General features: G+C 30.6%; 3 protein-coding genes across 9 annotated transcripts; 1 reads left to right on the top strand and 2 right to left on the bottom strand.

Annotated features, from left to right (window-relative positions):
• The first annotated feature begins 4,857 nt into the window (after positions 1 to 4,857).
• On the top strand, positions 4,858 to 6,764 carry LOC103482882 (heavy metal-associated isoprenylated plant protein 30-like). 2 transcript variants are annotated; one of them, XM_051089936.1, is made up of 3 exons: positions 4,858 to 5,049; positions 6,083 to 6,158; positions 6,242 to 6,764. In XM_051089936.1, exons 2-3 carry the CDS (start codon positions 6,104 to 6,106, stop codon positions 6,562 to 6,564), a joined length of 378 nt encoding a protein of 125 aa, XP_050945893.1. In that variant the 5' UTR covers positions 4,858 to 5,049; positions 6,083 to 6,103; the 3' UTR covers positions 6,565 to 6,764. The 2 variants fall into 2 exon arrangements, with proteins under 2 accessions (XP_050945893.1, XP_008437469.1); XM_008439247.3 differs by having other exon boundaries at positions 4,860 to 5,299.
• Positions 6,765 to 7,500: 736 nt separating this feature from the next.
• Positions 7,501 to 10,877, bottom strand: LOC103482880 (uncharacterized). Of its 6 annotated transcripts, none has more exons than XM_051089934.1 (7): positions 10,603 to 10,876; positions 9,810 to 10,317; positions 9,026 to 9,160; positions 8,889 to 8,931; positions 8,095 to 8,151; positions 7,885 to 7,999; positions 7,501 to 7,802 (listed from the first exon to the last, which is right to left on the bottom strand). In XM_051089934.1, the coding sequence occupies exons 2-7, from the start codon at positions 10,112 to 10,114 to the stop codon at positions 7,672 to 7,674; spliced, it is 786 nt and encodes a 261-aa protein (XP_050945891.1). In that variant the 5' UTR covers positions 10,115 to 10,317; positions 10,603 to 10,876; the 3' UTR covers positions 7,501 to 7,671. The 6 variants fall into 6 exon arrangements, with proteins under 6 accessions (XP_050945891.1, XP_008437468.1, XP_008437466.1 ...); XM_008439246.3 differs by having other exon boundaries at positions 9,810 to 10,221; XM_008439244.3 differs by having other exon boundaries at positions 7,885 to 8,002; positions 9,810 to 10,221; positions 10,603 to 10,873.
• A 538-nt stretch (positions 10,878 to 11,415) lies between these two features.
• LOC103482879 (WAT1-related protein At3g30340-like) lies at positions 11,416 to 14,234 on the bottom strand. Its single transcript, XM_008439243.3, has 6 exons — positions 13,812 to 14,234; positions 13,636 to 13,698; positions 13,429 to 13,545; positions 12,533 to 12,929; positions 11,925 to 12,076; positions 11,416 to 11,811 (listed from the first exon to the last, which is right to left on the bottom strand). The coding sequence occupies exons 1-6, from the start codon at positions 14,006 to 14,008 to the stop codon at positions 11,649 to 11,651; spliced, it is 1,089 nt and encodes a 362-aa protein (XP_008437465.1). The 5' UTR covers positions 14,009 to 14,234; the 3' UTR covers positions 11,416 to 11,648.
• Between the last annotated feature and the right edge of the window lie 3,488 nt (positions 14,235 to 17,722).

The following is a 17,722-nucleotide window of genomic DNA, read 5'->3' as shown; positions in this document are numbered from 1 at the left end:
TTGGTTTGGTTTGGTTTTGTTTCGTTTCAATACAATTCCAAAATCTTCCAGCAACTTCTTGAATGATTAGCAATAATTTCCATTGTGTTGAATTGTTGATATCATGCTTTAATGTGTTGTTAGGGTGGTAAACAAATGTCCTTCGGCCCAATGGTCGTTGGGCTAACCAAAATCCCCAATACCCTAAAACAAAAATCAAACCGAACCAATTCGAGTTTATTGAAAATTAGCGGTTTGAACCGTTTAGATTAATTTTCAATTTATCATGAAAAGAGAAAAGAAAGAAAGAGATCCAATTTTAATTATAGTTTAGAAAAAAGAAGTAATTCAAAATGAAGTGGAAATAAAATGACAAAATTTCTTTTGCCAAAAATGAAGAACCGAATATTTTTATTGTTTTGTTGTCCATTAAATTTTATTTGTTTGTACCAATATGTCCTAATAGAATCAGATACCTTTTTCTAACAAATTTTAAATTTTCAGTTTCGATTAAAATCTTAAATAAATACTCTTTAGGACACAGCCAAGTTCGTTCTTTTTTAGTATGAAAACTATAAAATGGAATCCAATTTTTTTAATTTCTGAGTAAACTGACAATTAAATTTACTATCAAATTTCTATGGTGTATTTATGTGTATTATTTATAATAATTTTATGGTGTATTGTATTTATTTGTATTAATTATTTTGTCGTCGTTTTCCTATCATCTTCCTTTCTCTACTCTCTCCTCTTCCCCATATACCTTCTTCATGAGGACCTCCCCTCTTCTTTTTTTCTATCTTTTTTTTTTTTTTAATAAATTATAAAAGATCGGTTGAGAAGAAGGGAAAAGAAAAAGAAAAATAAGAAGAAAGAAGAAAAGAAGCAAACTTAAAATTAAAATTAAAATTTTAAATATTTCAAATAATCACCATGTCAATTCTCTCCCTCCCACATATGTATAGATCAATCTTATCATCTATATATGTATTTAATTTCTTTTCAATTATCAGATGGTGTATAGTTATTGTTCTGCAAGGATTAATTAAAATGCCAATAACATACTTTATATTTAAAATGTATATTATAATTAAACCCAACTTCTTGATATATAATATTATTCTAATAAGTACATATGCTCTCGAGTCATGGGATATATAAAATTGAGATATGATACTCAATAAGTGAAGGAAGAGAAAACAAGAATACAAAAAGTTAGGACTAAAAATGATATGTTGTTGTACCATGAAATGACATTATATTCTTTTTTGTATAGGCAATGGTTTCGTTGGGTTGTTTTCTTTGTGCACCACATGCAATAATCTAATTAACTAGAGTCCATGAGTAATGTTGAATCGAGCGTTTTGCACTCAATTTTTAATAACAAATTTTTATCATGTGTTTGTAATTTCATTTTCGTCCCATCGCTTTTAAATATATGCTTAAAATTAAAAGTATTTTATTATCTTGAAAAGTCTCAAAATTGAGATGTAATATGTTAGACAAAATACATGTTAATTATCGTTGAGCTATGCACATTTTGACAATCTTCATTCAGTTTATATAATAATTGAACCAATGATCGTTTAGTCTGCATATCAAACATTATATTAACGATTTAATTTTCTTTATGAAGTTTTTGGACTTATGTAGAGTCAGTGTCATTTTGGTTACGTCTTTGATTTTTTTTTTTCGATTAAATTATATAGTTATTTTTAAATATAGTAAAATAAACAAAAAATATTTATAAATAGCAAAATATCATAACAATAGATCGTGATATATCCTGATATTCTCCTATGAATAACTATAGCAAATTTGTTATTTAAAATATATTTTTTTTAAATTTAATTCAGCTCTCTCTCTCTCTTTTGTTTTATGATATCTATGATTCAATTCTTGATCGTCCAACAATGATATAAAATATCCTAAGCTCTACCTATTCTTTTAACTTCTTTGCAACTTAAACAACGTCATTTTTATTTATCTTATACTATATTTCTAACAACGAATATTACCCCTACAAACTTAGTACCGATTCTTTCAACATGATATGTTTTGTCATATAGACACATGAATGAAAAGTAAGAAGCACTGATTATTGATTCTATTCTCCCCTTTCTCTTGTCATAAACACACAAAGAGATATGGATTGAAGTTGTTAGTGTCTCAAGTCTGATTGCAGAATGACAATAATAATATTACTGAGAAACAGACATAATAATAAAAGTGGATAAGAAGAATATGAAAATTATTATATGACTTTGTGTAATATGGAGAACATGTGCTGTGTGCCCCTTTCCTAAATGCGCAGTGTGCCCCATGCATTTGGAAATTCCATAAACCCACCAAAAAAATTTCTTCTTCTTCTTCTTCTTCTTCTTCTTCTTTTACATTTTAAAATTCCTTTCAAATTAAATAATATATATATATATATATATATCACTTATGTATTTCTCTTTTAAAAAATTGTGTGTTAGTTGATGCTATTTTCAAAAGTTGATTGAAAACATTAGGTTATACAACCCCTTTAATGATGTGTCTAAACTAGACTAGACTAAATACAACATTAATATATAGTTTATGTTTACGCACTCGACCGACGCTTGAATAAAGAATCATACATATATATATTTAAAGCATACATCAAATTGAGAGGATCTTTTTCTTTTTAATACTAAAACAAAACATGTAGGGTTGAGAAACATTCAAACATATATAAAATTTCTTAATGCGAAAGCATACGTTTAAACTAGGTTGTGCTATATTGTAGTTGATAATCAAAGAGAAATTGGATGCATGATATAAGAATGATATCTCTTGTGGTTAATTAAATGCATAGGAATACACCAATTTAGCGTAGATAAAATTTTGTGTGTATAATATATTTTGATTAGGAGCCGTAGCTTTGGAAAAAGTTGCACCGGGAATTGTGGAAATAATTGAAGTGGAGTGGATAATAATGCTAATTATTTTGGACTAATATGTGATTTTGTGGTCTTGCATTTTAAAGTGATTCCAAAATAAGTAATCATGGCTCTCTCTCTCTCCTTTTGTAAGTGCTTTTTACAAAAGACCATGAAATGCTTTGGACTTTTCCTTTAATTAAACATTTTATTTTTCTAGACAGAAGAGTGTGCATTTTTCGGTCGTAGTAATATAATATTTTTGGCATCACAACAAATATTTCCCAAATGAATCCATTTTTTAAAAACATAAAAGCACTTTCCAAGTAAAATATATGATTGATTTTCTACCATAAATATTAATTAAAATATTTACAAAATATATCTATCCTTGCTAAACTAAACTGCTAAAATTTGAAAATAGGTTAATATTTACCACAAGTTTATTTTTCTATTAATTATAATAATTTCCTTTAAAAAAATTCACAAATTTAAATTTTAAGTTTTCTAATTAAGTTTACTTAAAACAATGGTTAAGATTTTAAACTTGAGACTTCCAAGAAGAGAAATATATATACCAAATGAGTGCTACCTATTTAATACTTATGTTAGCTCTAAACTATAGTCATATAGTTGTTTTTGTTATTATCCGCTTTTTTAATAAAAAAAATTGCATATCTATGTTGATTGTATGTACTCATTGTATTGACACTGTTAATCGAAAAGATTAAAGTGAATTTGACAACTATAGTTTGATAGACTAAAAATGGGTAGGACCTACTTATTAACGTACGAGACTTTTCGATCAACTATTTAGAATCTATACCAAACACAGTCCTTGACTATTATTTATTTACTTTTCTAAAATGTTGGGTTTTTTTCTTATTTAAAAAAAATAGTCCTAGATGGTTTTACTATTTTTTTTTTTTCAGTTATATACCTTTTTCATGTGAGTCAAATTAAATATCAAAGTTGGACAAGGAAAACCTACTATGACACAATATTATTGGGTAATTAAGATTAATAAAAAAGTGTACACAGTAGGATTTTTAATTAGAATATTAATTAGTGTGTGTGTGTATATATATAAGAATAATAAAATAAAAGAGGGCCTAGCTGTATTAGTAATATTTTCCCATTAATCACTTCTACAGATGAAACATACACACAAGAGATCAGAACCAAATACTGAGAAAAATGTTCTCTCCTTAATATTCTTTTTCTATATTTTTAGTATTATGAGATATAAGATTTGACAAATGCCAATGTGGGCCATATTGCTTTGAAACCAAAGTCCTTAGTGATGAAATAAAAAAAGAAAAACAAACAAACACTAAAGAAAAACAGATATCAATTGATTCTATAGTGGGCTGTGTTCTAAATTTAAATTATTGTCATAAAAGTAGAACCATAGAAAATAAGATATTTGGAATATATGTGGATTGTTACGAGGTTTAAAATATTGATATCGATGTTTCGACAATCACAACGTCGAAGTTATTTTCATTTTATAAAAATATGGACGTTTGAATCCGTAAATAAACATTATATTCTTTATTATTTTCTATCTTCACTTTTTATGTAATGTCGAGGAGAGATCGATACAAATATTGACATTTCAATGTAAATTTAATACGATTGTGGCAAAAGAAAGTTTTTATTTTATTTTATTTTTCTTAATTTAGTACTCTCTCAGAATCAAAGTTGATCAAATCTCCTTTTACTGCATAAATTAAAAGTTTCCACTTTTTCCCTTTACTCAATAATCCACATAAAAATTAAACATTAAAAAGAAAACCCCATTGAAATGAATTGACCAAAAACAAAAACTTCATCAAAATTAAAGCATATACACAACTTTTTCCCACTTCATTTATTCCATTTTTATTCCCTTCTTCTCAAGGCTTTTACTAATTAAATAAATTATTACAAAACCCTCCATCATCTCCAAACCAAATATTATAAATATATAAGAATTAAGGGAAAAAAAAAACTTTAATTCAATGAACTATTTGATTAAGCTCCTTTTAAAGCTGAGGGAAAAAGTGGGATTTTGGATTAAGCATTAAGGAAGAGATTGAAATCTGTGAAGAGAGGATGCTTCTGACACACAAGAATATCTTCAAAGGCTGGGGATCACTGTTCTAAGTTTTTCTCTTTCTAAGTTTTTCTCTTTCTCTCTCCTTTCTTAATCTTTTTGTTATATATATCAAGCTTTTGTGTATTCAAAAATGGCTACCGTACTTCATAGAACTACCTTGGGTTCTATCATTTATTCTTATTTCCTACGTTGTTTTGGAAACTCCCATAATCATAATAATAATCTTGATCTTCATCATCATCATCATCATCACAAAAGCTTCAATCATATCTTCTTCAATAACATGCCAAAGCCAAAGCCTTTGTCCTTGCAGGTAATTGTTTTATCGTAGTTTCTCGTGTACGTACTTATATGCGTTTGGGTGTTGTGAATGTGTTGTTCTAATTGAGACGTTCGGGGTACTTTTTTATCCATTTATGATTTAGTTTCTTGTTAACGAAAATGTATCTTCACTTTTTTAGGACAAAGATCGATAAAGTTTTTTTTTTTTTTTTCCTTTCTTTCTTTCTTTCTTTTTGTTCCTCAAAACTGAAAAGAATAGGAAAACGTTTGTCTTTTTATTTGATGGGGTTTTGAGATTTTTTTTATCTTTTACATGTTTCTTGGCTTTTTGTGTCAAATTTTCATGTGGGTGTTCTTTAAACTTTTGAAATATCTCAATTTCAAATTTTTGAAGTTTGAATTCGACATGGGTTTTGAACCAGGGTTTGAATGCACAGCTTTCTGTTTATGGTACCATAGTAAACCACTCATCAATTCAAAAGTTTAGGTTAATAGAGAATATAGTAAATTTAATTATATTAATATAGTTCAACATGTTTAAAGAACAAAAGATGAAAAAAGAAAAAAAGAGTTTTCAGTGAAGCTCATTGATAATGGATGTGAGAATTTTGTAGACATGAAAAAGTAACAACAATTTGCTAGAACATGACTTTTTTTTCTTAATTCCCTTGGCTTCTCCATTAACCCCTTATGTGAAAGTTTTTTATTTATCAGATCAGCAAAAGGAACAAAAGTATAATAATAATAATATCATGAGAGAATCTATATCCTATATATTCCTATCAATTACTGATATTTGTATTTGCTTTTATAGACTGTTGAGCTTAAAGTAAGGATGTGTTGCACCGGTTGTGAACGGGTTGTTAAAGATGCCATCTACAAGCTTAGAGGTACGAACAGATATTTAAAAAGCCCCCTTTTTTCTAGGGTTTTAAAAACAAAACATTATTAGGGTTTATTTTGTTCCAAGTAGGTGTTGACTCGGTCGAGGTGGACTTAGAGCTAGAGAAGGTGACGGTGATTGGGTATGTTGACCGAAACAAAGTACTGAAGGTGGTTCGAAGGGCCGGAAAGAGGGCAGAGTTTTGGCCATACCCAGAGCCACCGTTGTACTTTACATCAGCAACCGATTACTTCAAAGATACAACTCGTGAGTTCAAAGAGAGTTACAACTATTACAGACATGGATATAACGTTGGCGAGAAGCATGGAACGATTCCGATGTCTCATCGCGGTGATGACAAAGTGAGCAACATGTTCAATGATGACAATGTCAACGCTTGTCATGTCATGTAAATATATACAGCTTGATATCAAAATGTGAGCCCTAGCTCTAGGAGGATGGAGAGATGGGGAAAGAATGGGGCTCAAGTAAATGTATGTGCTTTGTACATCTTGGAATGTTGAAGGGTTTATTAGCTCTTGTTGTTTCTAAGTTATACATGCACAGTGTGTAAAATGAAAAGTTTAATTAATTGTTCCTTTCTTTTCCTTTTTATTTGTGAGCATGAGTTTAATTATATTATAACCAAGTTTGTGTTACCAAATTTCTAAATAATGTTGTGTATGATATTTTGGTTTCTAGTTTTAGCATTCTTAAACTTATTGCTACAATTAAAGGTTATTAATCTTCTTTTCGGACCACACGTTTGCTTTTATAGGCGAACATTTGTGGGACGACAAATTATTATTTAGTAGGCAACGTCGGATACAATAAGTTTAACGAAAATTGAGATTTTGCATAAAATGAAAAGTATACGATCCTTTGATTCTAATGAGATGTGAATGTGGGGTTGATTGTGTAAACATTCAAGAAAGCAAATGACTTAGGCTAGCTTTTCCAACACGTTGTATATACTAAACTTGGGAGAGGAACATGCTTGTATTTGTGGATAAACACAAGATTGATAATTGAAGGTGAACCTACTAGCAAGAAAATGGACTATTCTAGGCCCAATATGATGTGTCCAACCTAGCTGTCATTTGTGCTCCATGGTTTTTCCTTCATTTGAAAATTTGCAACCTTCAACATATGATCTCTTGGTATAATAGTTTTTTAAAAAGTTTCTTTTTAGTTCAAATACTTTAGCATTTTCTTTCGATACAACTGTGTAATGGAGGATTAAACTTCAGACACCAAAAGAAGGAATATCATGTCAATTTCTAAGTTTAAACTTATTTTGCCACATACATGATGTTTATACGTATTTGTTTATTGCTCATCACTTGCAATTTCACTAAACATATTTACTGATTTACTGTCAAATTTACACAGTAAGTTTAACTAATATGTTTGATCAAGAGGCCAATACATGTAGGAAGAAAAAAACAAGAATAAGACATATTTTCACTTTATTTATATAACGTTTCCTTTCTCTTCTTTTATAAGCAAACATTCGAAGACTATATAGCTGGAAAGTACCCAATAGTGACATTTGATTCCACCCTTTGTGATACTCTTGCTGAATTCCACTCCTGAAAGAACTCCAAGGCAAGTCGAAACACAGTTCCAAGTCCAAGCACCACAATAACTCCTGTTCTTCAAAGTTTCACTAACCATAAATATCTCAACAAGAAACCAGAAGTATAGCTCGGTATCGAATGACAAAAACATACCGATGATGATATTTACAGGCAATGCGGAAACACCGAGGGTGATTGATATAAGAATATCTAGTAGGAGACCTCCTATGAGAATGGCAAAAGCCAACCAAAGTGGACTGAAGCAGTACTGCTGCATAAACAATTATGAACAATGTTTCATGTTTTCTTAACAACAAATGAAACAAGCTTATCATTGGAAAAGTCAAAATCAATTCTTGCTACCCTTTGGGGATCTTGAGTTCTATAGGTTGGATCAATCCTCCAAATCCAGTAGTTGGTCTGTGCATGTCAAATACGGAATAATCATAGTTCAGGTTATTCCGATACGACATCCATGAATCATAAGTTCAATGCTAAATTATAAGGTTCTAAACTGTATTTCTCATAAATCAATAGTTTGAAAAGTAGAAACTATACAAAGAAAACAGAAGCATAATTTTCACGTCCATGTATTTAGTCTATGAGTTTGGTTTTGTTCGATGTGGTTTAGTGGGCGAGTGAATCTTTGCCACTTTGCACTTTCCTCTTTCTTAACATTTCTAATTCACCAAGAAGAGGAAGAATTGTGAAGGATGAACCAATGGTCATTGCAACTATAAGTATTAGAACTTAAAGGAAACAGTCGTACAACCTACGGAATAAATATTGTTCAATTAAGGCCGTAGTTGTCCTTTCCTATAATTCTTATTGAATTTCATTTCAAATCTGGTAAACAACACATTATTTAGAAATATCCACTATGCTACTTCAGTACTTTGTAAAGCCCTTCAAAATAAAAGGAACACTCAGAAGCAAAGATTACAGATGAAATGTCATGATAACATTTTTCCTAAGGTGGGAAAAGAAAGCAAGGAATTGTAGTAATTACCAAAAGCAAAACAAAAGCATGATACTGATCATCAACTAATAACACTAACACTGTAGAAAGGACGAAAAAATTCATTGAATGTTCATTGAGGCGATTCATTTTATAAGTTCATAAATAATCATTGCATCAAGAGCTACAGAGTACCTACACCATGATGTGACTGTGGAGGTGATACATTTGCCGCTACAACCCTGACAAGTTTAGCAAATTGCATTTCAAAAGCCCTTGACAGGCCATATGATTGTTTTAATTTAATATATGGCATTCTCTAAAAAAGCAACTTACTGGCATATCTCACATCTGTTTGATCCTTTAGTACGAAACCAAGTATCTATGCAAGTCCGATGAGCTTTTGCGAGACCGCCTCGACAATGACATCCAAGTTCTATCAAGACTTCCTCCTTCTCTTGCTGACATATTCTGAATAATAGTACTCAGGCTTAATGGCCTCGACTTCCTTTACATTTTACAACACATTAACCAGATAATTGAAGCCAATAGTAATTGTGGACATCACAACAATGCAGATTACATGGAAAGACGACAATATTTGAAAAAGTGTTATCTACAATGTAGAAGAATAGGGATTTAATCTTTTTCTCTTTAGTCTTTAGTGCAACAAATGTGTGTCAAAGACTTGAACCTCCGACCTCAAGGAAAATATCTTAACCATTGAAGTATACTCATGTTTGCGGCTCTAATCTTACCGTGACAGACAAATTAAATATCTTCCATCAACTTAAGCTTGTAGAATTCAGTCAAACTCTCCTCACCAACAAAGTCATTTCCTCCCCTAATCTACATAAATAGATCACACATTTGATTCATGGCTTAACCTTATCAATTTAGTGGTGGTTTAACAAACCACATAAAGTATCGATTTTCAAAAAGCAAACTTAGGAGTTTATCTAATGTTTTTTGGATGACAAACAATGAACAAACAACATAAATAACCGAAGTATGAGGAAGGAGGAACTAACTAAAAAAGGTGCTGCCAAAATGTAGCAGCAGAAATGAACAGAACAATCGAAAATGCATTTTAAATGGAAGAGAAGCAACTCAAACGTACCTGCACTGCTCATCAGAACTAGAAGCAGTAGATGAGAACTCCTTTTTTGGGGAAACTGCACAAGCCAATGACCCTTCTTCTTGAGAGCAAAGAGTCCCAGGACCAGGAACCTCAGAGGTTGGTTTAGACTCCCCTGTAGAAACAACAATGGTTAATGGTGTATTATCATCACCATCTCTGGTAGAGAGCTCTAATGATGATGATGGCTGAGCAACTCTCTGCTTCTCAAGGTCGCCTTCATTGCTCTGATTCCTGCCGGCGTTGGCCTTTACATCATTTGAATGGCAATCCATCGAAAGCTTCATTTCAATTTTGAACTCCACAAACTTGAATCAATAGAACAACAAAAGTTTTTGACTAACATTTCTGAGCATCATCTATTCATCCCTTTTGCTCAATTTTCTCTCACATCCTAAATTGAATAGAAAATATCTGCAACTCAGTGTTCATCCCACATCACCAATAAAGCGAAACAAACCCACCAACCAATTGAAAGCATGATTTCCACCTAACAAATTTATTTTCAGTCCCAAACAAACGACTAAGACACAAAATACACAAAATACCCAAAATACATTGAGAATATTGCGTTACATGTCACAATTGAACTACAAAACCACAAACGAGGCTCAATCTACAATACCCAATTCAAGAAATCAAAACCCATCAACAAAATTAAACCAGAATTCCTTCCAACCAAACAAGAGTTGCATTACACATAGAAAACGAGGTCAGCAGAGCAATAGTAGCAAAAATCAGGAACAAAAGTGAATAAAATCAAAAGGGTTCGTACCTGGGAGACTTAGACTTGAAGGATTAAAGATTCAACAGTTGAAGCAGTACAAATAGAGGTGAAATAAGAAAAAAGGATAGGGAAATTCTCAACCCCTTTTTCCTTTTTTTAGGTGAGAATTGAAAAGGCAAAGAAAAATGGGTTTTGGAATTACGTAATTTAAGAGAAGAGTATATGACTCCACGTTATTTTGTAGGCTTTCAACAAACACAAGGATATTGCTTTAGCAACTGAGGCGCCAAATCTCACTCCCACATCGAAAGACACCCTCAACCAAGATCATCCCTTTTTAAAAATTTGATTTTTTTTTTTTTTTATATTAATAAACCAAGACAAACGTTAACTTTCTTCTTGAATTATTCCCTATCAAATATTCTTTTTTTATATACAAAAAATTATTACATTCATTGGGTTTGAAATTCTTATTCTTTCTCTTCCACTTATTTTCAAATTATTGTTATTTATTAGAATAATATAATGTCTAAAAGACCCATTTTGTTATTTTATTTTGAATGAATATGACCCAAAAGGGAAAAGAATTCAAATCAGAAATTGACTCATGAAAATAAGAGCTTTGAATTTTTTTTCTTTCTTTGGGTATCAAATTATATAATATCTTGTGATGGGACAAATGGTCAATTAATTTCAACTCACAAAATCCAATCCTCTCTCTTAAGTCTCTTCACTTCTTTTTTTTTCTTTTTTTTAAATTTTTCGAAAGGTAAAAAAAAAAATCCAAACTCTCTCCATAACATATTATAAAAGCATTCAAACATGAACAAAATTTCTTTTTTTTTAAAAAAAAAAAGACTATTTAAACTCATCAAATATTTATAATGTTATACACTTACCTCCACCAATAGTTTGGTTTCAATTAACAATAGAAGCTTAACCGAGATTAAAGTAAATCTCTTTTTTCTTCCCTTCTATTGATTTTACCCCTCTCTTGAATAATAACATTGTTAAAAAAGAAAAAGAAAAAGAAAAAAAAAAAAAAAAAAAGGTCTTTAATTTGAGATTTCATCTACTTAATTAAGTCTAATTTTCTATGGTTGTTCTTGTAAATCCTTCATCATTTGGTCTTGAGGAGTAATCGTTGAAGTAATTTCCTCTTCCACCACCACTTTTGAAGCACAGCTTTCCATCTCTTTGTTCTTTCCCCAGAGTAAAATGTATAGTCCAATTATCACAACAATGGACCCCAACAAGCTGTTTTCATTTAACCAAGGTAAGTAACTTTGAAATGATGAAAATTGCTTTTATCGTGTCTAGAAATTACTCAAAAACACTTCCAAATATGTCGTTAATGTTGTGTACTATACCTTCCGAGAAAGAGTGGCTCGTGCAAGATGGGGATATCAAACATGGCTGCCATAATTTGAACCAACGGGCTAAATGCTGCTGTGAACACTGGCCCTCGTTTCTTAACGCACCATGACATTCCCACAAAACATATCCCTGATCCAATCATTCCCTACATCCACAACAGAGTTATAATTAAACTCTCCTTCAGTTCATGAATTTATCAACATTGTTTCTATTCCTAAGTTTCTTTGATTTTCTTATTTTCGTAGCAGACAGGTCTTCGTCAAAACTAAATTATTATAGACAAGTGAGTAAGAACTCGACACCTTGTGTTTTTTCTATGGAAAAAAGAAATGTAAAGTGATCCCTCATCATTTCTCCTTTAGGTGGGAAAGTCTAGTGGGTGATCAGAAAGATATTTTTTGGTGCTCTAGATTTTTAGTGGATAAAAGCATCCCTAAAATAACTTGGAACTAATCTTATAATTAATTTAATATAATCAAAAGAATTTGTTTTTTTTTTTTTTTTAATAATTATTTTCATGTGATGATCAAAACATTCAAACAACCTTAGCTTGCATGCATGCAAAATTGAGAGCTTTAATATTTTTGTGGAGTAGACTTACGGTGTACAAAACAGTGAGTATTTGAATCTTTCCATTAAGAGCCCAAGCAGAGAGCTTTGCGCCGGTGGAGAGGCTCAACACGGCGGATTGGACTGCCCCGAAGCCGGACATGATGGCGGTGCTCGAGTATTGATATGGGTATCTCTTTCCGATGTTTGATTGCAACAAAAACCACGACGACCACAGCAGAGTTCCAGCCACAAGAGCAATGCACCCTACCGTCCAACTCTCCGCTGTCTTCTTTAGCTTTACATTACCCACGTGTGCTGTAACGTGTGAAGCATTTGCCAAAGTTGGGCCTTTGTATGTCGTCAATAGCACTGCACCGGAAATGCACACCACCGTCCCGATCACCTTCGCTTTCCCACCGCTGCTTTTCAACTTCACCGACTCTAACCTGTTTAAAAGAAATTTTGTTAACACTCACTTAATCATAGATCATCTTTGACCAATTGAATTCTTAACATTTGAAAAAACAAATATAACTAGAAAGTTAGGTATTTGAGATGGAAGCTTCACATTTAAGCTTAGGAGTTAAGTAAAGGAGTATGAGAAGCATGAAATAAAGAAAAGAAATGTATGATAGGTCCAACTTCAAAAAGCTGCTATACAAAAAGTGAGAAAAGCGAGTTTGAAGTACTGTCGAAATCCTTGAGTTCGTCAAACGAGTTCAAATTTTAACAAACTCATGGAAGAAGCAAAAATTTCAACAGTTCTAGGTCAAACACTGGAAAGCTCTGTTTGAAATGACTTTACAATAATAACAACTATTATTATCTTTTTAGAAAAGTTGAAAACTCATTTCAAACAGACTTGAAAACTATTCCGAGCACTCTCGAGATCCGAAAACTAAAGAAGTGACATTTCGGTAAGAAAGGGAAAGATTTTAAACTTACCCAAATGGAAGAGCAAGTAGAAAAGTAGCAACAGGGACTATGTTAACAAATGCACAAGCGAAAGTGGCAGAAGTGTGTTGAATTCCCAAAAGAAAGCAATATTGAGTTAATGAAGCCCTGAATTAGAAACAAGAACAACAAATTAATCGATGAAGAAACTGAAAATACAAAACAGATAATTAAGAATTGAAGGTTGAAATTACTTACCCAACAATGGCGCTGAAGAACAAATAACAGAGGATTCGAAGAGAGAGATTGGCTCTACCATCTCTGTAAAACCCCAAAACAACAGAGAAGAAACAGAGAAAATTCATAATAATCAGAAGATCAAAGAGAGGAAAAAAAAAAAGATTAAATACAAAGTGGGTATTTGAGGAAATTACTTTTCACAGAAGTAAGCAATTGGAGCTAAGGAAATGGCAGCAATGGAGAGACGATAAGTGATGAGAACTAAATGGTTCATTCCATGATCAAGAACTGTCTCGAGCAGAATATTCACAATGGCAAAAGCAAAATCTATGGCTACCATCGCCATCAATGGTTTGAAATCTTCTAAACCTTTCATTCTAAACAAACCCATCACACCCAAAACAAACAACAACAAAAAAATTAAAAAAGAATTCAAAGTTTTTCTCTTAACAAAATTTGCTCAAAGGAAAATCTTCAAGCCAAGAAAACAACTCTCTGTCTTTTTGTGTTTTATTTGTGTTGGTTGCTGTGATCTCTATGTTTTAGAGAGAGAGAGAGAGAAGAGGGAGTGAAGGTGAAATTAAATAGAGAGTGATGCAAAGAGAGGAAGAAGGGGGGGGGGGGGGGGGGGGGGGGGGGGGGGAGAGGGGGCTGATCATCCCAGTGGAATAAGTGGGCACAAAGCAAGATTAAAATTCCTTTAAATCACATCAATGGCTTTAAGCTACTACAACTTTCATATTTGTTTATTATTTCAAAAATAATTATCATCTATTCATTTTATTCTCTCCTCTCTCACTTTCCCCTCTTTCAGTAACAAAATTAACAATAATACGTCATACCTCTTCTGCTCTGTTATATCATCTTAAATGAATCTAAAACAGTAAGTCCATAGCTGAAAGTAAATTTGATAATTATATTGTTTTATGAATAAATTAACTATATGTTTTATAAGACATAAACCATTTCAATTTTAAATTTAGTAGATATATTATCTAGAGTATTAGAAAGTTAGAAGAGTGTTAAGTAATTGTTATTTACACAACTAAAAGTTAACATTTTTTTTTCCCTCACTATATTTGATTTTAATTTAAAATTTTGAAATTTAAATTATAAATTATAAATTTTGTTTAATTACGAATTGTTTAAAAAATACAATAAATTTTAAAAAAAATCTGAAAATCAAATTTTAAGCATAAAAAAATGAGAATCTATTGTGTTTCAACGGTTGCTTTTAGAATTTTTTTTTATAAAAAATATTTTGAGTGATTGAGAAGACATTTTAAATAAAATGTTCAACACATTTAATAAATGTAAAGATTAAAAGAATAAAAAACTTGTTAGATATCGATGAAGTTGAAACAGTTGTTGGTTTTTTTCTTCTTTTTCTTTTTGTTGGATTTGAAGGATTATACTCGTATGATAAATTTAGGGGAATAATTGAATGGGTACACCTAATTAAACCATTAACAAACCAAACTTTCTCACAATATACAATCACAAAGCATCATTAAAACATAAAATAAAGAACACATATCTTATCATTAATTTTTTTGAGTAAGCCTAGGGGACAGCACCCTAATGTAATCCAATTCCATGTATAACAATAGAACATGAGTTTCTCATTTATTTTTAAAAAGATAATTCTATACATAATAATAATAATAATAATAGTAATAGTAATAACAATAATAATAATAATAATAATAATAATAATATGTATTGTATACTTTTCTTCAACCATACATGTTAAAATGAAAGGCATATATACAAAGTTAATAGATTTAGCTTTTTCTAAGGGGTGGTGGAGAAATGAAGTTTGATATATTATTTGATCTCACTTGTTTTTTTGGTCTGCCTAAACTTAATATACCTCTCAATACTATATTTAAACATATTTAAAATTATGCCTAAATATTATGCAAAGAAGAATCTAGTACCACAAAAACAAAAACAATGTTGCTAGATTAGTGTTTCTTTTTTTGTTAATCTACCCATCAATATATACACACACACTCACACACACTCACACTATATTATAAGATCATGAAATTGTTGTAAATTAATAGTGTATTTTATGTTATATATGCCTTTACCTTATGTATTTTTCTCCCTTTATGTTGTTTTGCCATTTTGTGTCATATCATAACTTTTAAATTTTGTGGTCTAAATTTAAAGAGATGATCAGACAACCATCCAAGGAAAATATATATATATATATATATAACCCATATAGAATAAGGCATTATATATTCAAGTTCATAGATATAGATATTATATATCTAATAATAATTATTATTATAAATGGAGCAAGATATATTATTTATTATTTAGAGTAGTGTACTTATTAATTATAATACAGAGCTTCAAAGAGAATCCAACTCAACTTTTGATACCCTTTGCATGAAGTCAACAAATAATGAAGGGTTTGAGGTTTGAATTATTAATTTATTTTGAGGGAGAAATTAAAAGAATTCAAGTCCCAATAAGAGATATGATGGGGAAGAGAGAGAGAGAGCATTAAAAACAGTCGATAGAAAGGTGATTTGGAAATGGGGAAAGTATTTTTAAGGAGATGTATTTGTCACAATGTATGTCATTTGTGGTCAATTTTCTATCTTAAAGTTAGATGAGAGAAACTAAAAAAAATTGCATGTCTTTTGATTGGAAAAAATTGGGTGCATTTCGATTAGTATTCTGTGTCGCGACACTAATTATTATTTTTTCTAAAAAAATTTTATATATATATATATATATATATATATATATATATATAAAAAAAAAAAAAAAAAAGAGGGAGCCTGCATTTATTTATTTTTCGTTTTTAATTTATTGTATCAGTCTCATCATAAATATTTTTTTGTTAAATTGTAAAATATACTCTTGAACTTTACCACTTATTTAAAAAAAAAAAAAATTAATTTTTGTATTTCAAAAATTGAAAATCTTACAAACGTTTTGAAACTACCTCAAAAAAAAAAAATCTTATGAATTTTAAATGAGAACTAAGGCCTCTATTTTTCTTTATACGTACTAAAAAAAAAGATATAATTAACAAAAATTTTACATGAAATGGTGCATTGTTAACCCTAGAATAGTAGGGTGTATCTAGAACAACCCTAGAATGAACATTGAATAATCAAATACCATTTAAGGACGTCGCACACTTCTCCAACTTTCTTTTATAATTCTACATGCATAATTCTAACTTCATAGCTGGTAGTTTTAAAACATTTGTAAAAGTTTCATATATAGTAAATATATTACACCTCTCAAAAGATATACTCGTAGACAGACAAAGTTAGGAGGTAGTTTTTATAATTTAAACTCAGATGTACATAGAGGGTTATAACAGGAAGAACAATATGTCAAATCTAAAGGGGTAATTGGAAAGAAAGAAAGAAGGAAGGAAGGAAAGAAAGAAGAAAAAAACATGACATTATGACAAGTATAAAGCTAAAGCCAAAGTCCCCTGCACTACTCTTTAACGTGTAAAGACATTGTGTTAACAACACTGTTCCTTTCCTCTTTTTTGTTCTAAAATATTAGAAGACATTCCCCAATTCCTAATGTCTCCCCCTCCCTTAATTAAAAAAAAAAAAAAACAATACTTTCTCATTCTTTTGCTTTTACCAATGTTGCATGTCATTGAAGAGGTTATTGGGATATGGATGTGATTCTCTCTTTTCCTCTTTTCCATCGCAATTGTCGAACTATAGTCTCACGTTAATTAGAAGATGATGAAAATTAAAACGTATGAACAAATGAAAAAAAAAATCATACCTTTTGTCTTCTCGAACAGTCTGATTTGAAAATCATTGTAAATGAGTCAGCAGAATTGTATCTCATGGAAGCCATTTTGTTGGCTATCATCATTTTGATTTTTGTTTTCTCTCATTGTTATATGTTATTGAGTCGGTGGTTTCTAAGTCTGTTAAAATTAGTTTTCTACACATTTGTTTTCAAGTATAGGTCCCTTAATCGTCATTTTGGTCGCTATCATATGAAACTTTCTATCGATCATTATGTTATAGTTTTCTATATTAGCAGTAACGATTTTCATATTCTTTGCACTTAAAACAGACAAATCCCAATGAATTAAGAA

The sequence above is a fragment of the Cucumis melo genome, chromosome 9, assembly GCF_025177605.1.
Source record: "Cucumis melo cultivar AY chromosome 9, USDA_Cmelo_AY_1.0, whole genome shotgun sequence".
Classification (NCBI taxonomy): Eukaryota; Viridiplantae; Streptophyta; class Magnoliopsida; order Cucurbitales; family Cucurbitaceae; genus Cucumis; species Cucumis melo.
Note: the sequence above shows the minus strand (reverse complement) of the source record. Positions and strands in the feature narration are given on the sequence as shown.

What these genes read in the sequence shown, in the direction of transcription:
- LOC103482880 (XM_008439244.3), bottom strand. Translation starts at nt 10,114, where the DNA reads ATGAAGCTTTCGATGGATTGCCATTCAAATGATGTAAAGGCCAACGCC. An exon ending in GAACTCAAGATCCCCAAAGG is followed by an intron (nt 8,003 to 8,094) that starts GTAGCAAGAATT and finishes TTGTTTATGCAG; the next exon opens with CAGTACTGCTTCAGTCCACT. An exon ending in GCCTGTAAATATCATCATCG is followed by an intron (nt 7,803 to 7,884) that starts GTATGTTTTTGT and finishes TTTGAAGAACAG; the next exon opens with GAGTTATTGTGGTGCTTGGA.
- LOC103482879 (XM_008439243.3), bottom strand. Translation starts at nt 14,008, where the DNA reads ATGGGTTTGTTTAGAATGAAAGGTTTAGAAGATTTCAAACCATTGATG. An exon ending in CTACTTGCTCTTCCATTTGG is followed by an intron (nt 12,930 to 13,428) that starts GTAAGTTTAAAA and finishes TCTTTTAAACAG; the next exon opens with GTTAGAGTCGGTGAAGTTGA. An exon ending in GAGCCACTCTTTCTCGGAAG is followed by an intron (nt 11,812 to 11,924) that starts GTATAGTACACA and finishes AAATGAAAACAG; the next exon opens with CTTGTTGGGGTCCATTGTTG.
- LOC103482882 (XM_008439247.3), top strand. Translation starts at nt 5,117, where the DNA reads ATGGCTACCGTACTTCATAGAACTACCTTGGGTTCTATCATTTATTCT. An exon ending in CAAAGCCTTTGTCCTTGCAG is followed by an intron (nt 5,300 to 6,082) that starts GTAATTGTTTTA and finishes TTGCTTTTATAG; the next exon opens with ACTGTTGAGCTTAAAGTAAG. An exon ending in TGCCATCTACAAGCTTAGAG is followed by an intron (nt 6,159 to 6,241) that starts GTACGAACAGAT and finishes TGTTCCAAGTAG; the next exon opens with GTGTTGACTCGGTCGAGGTG.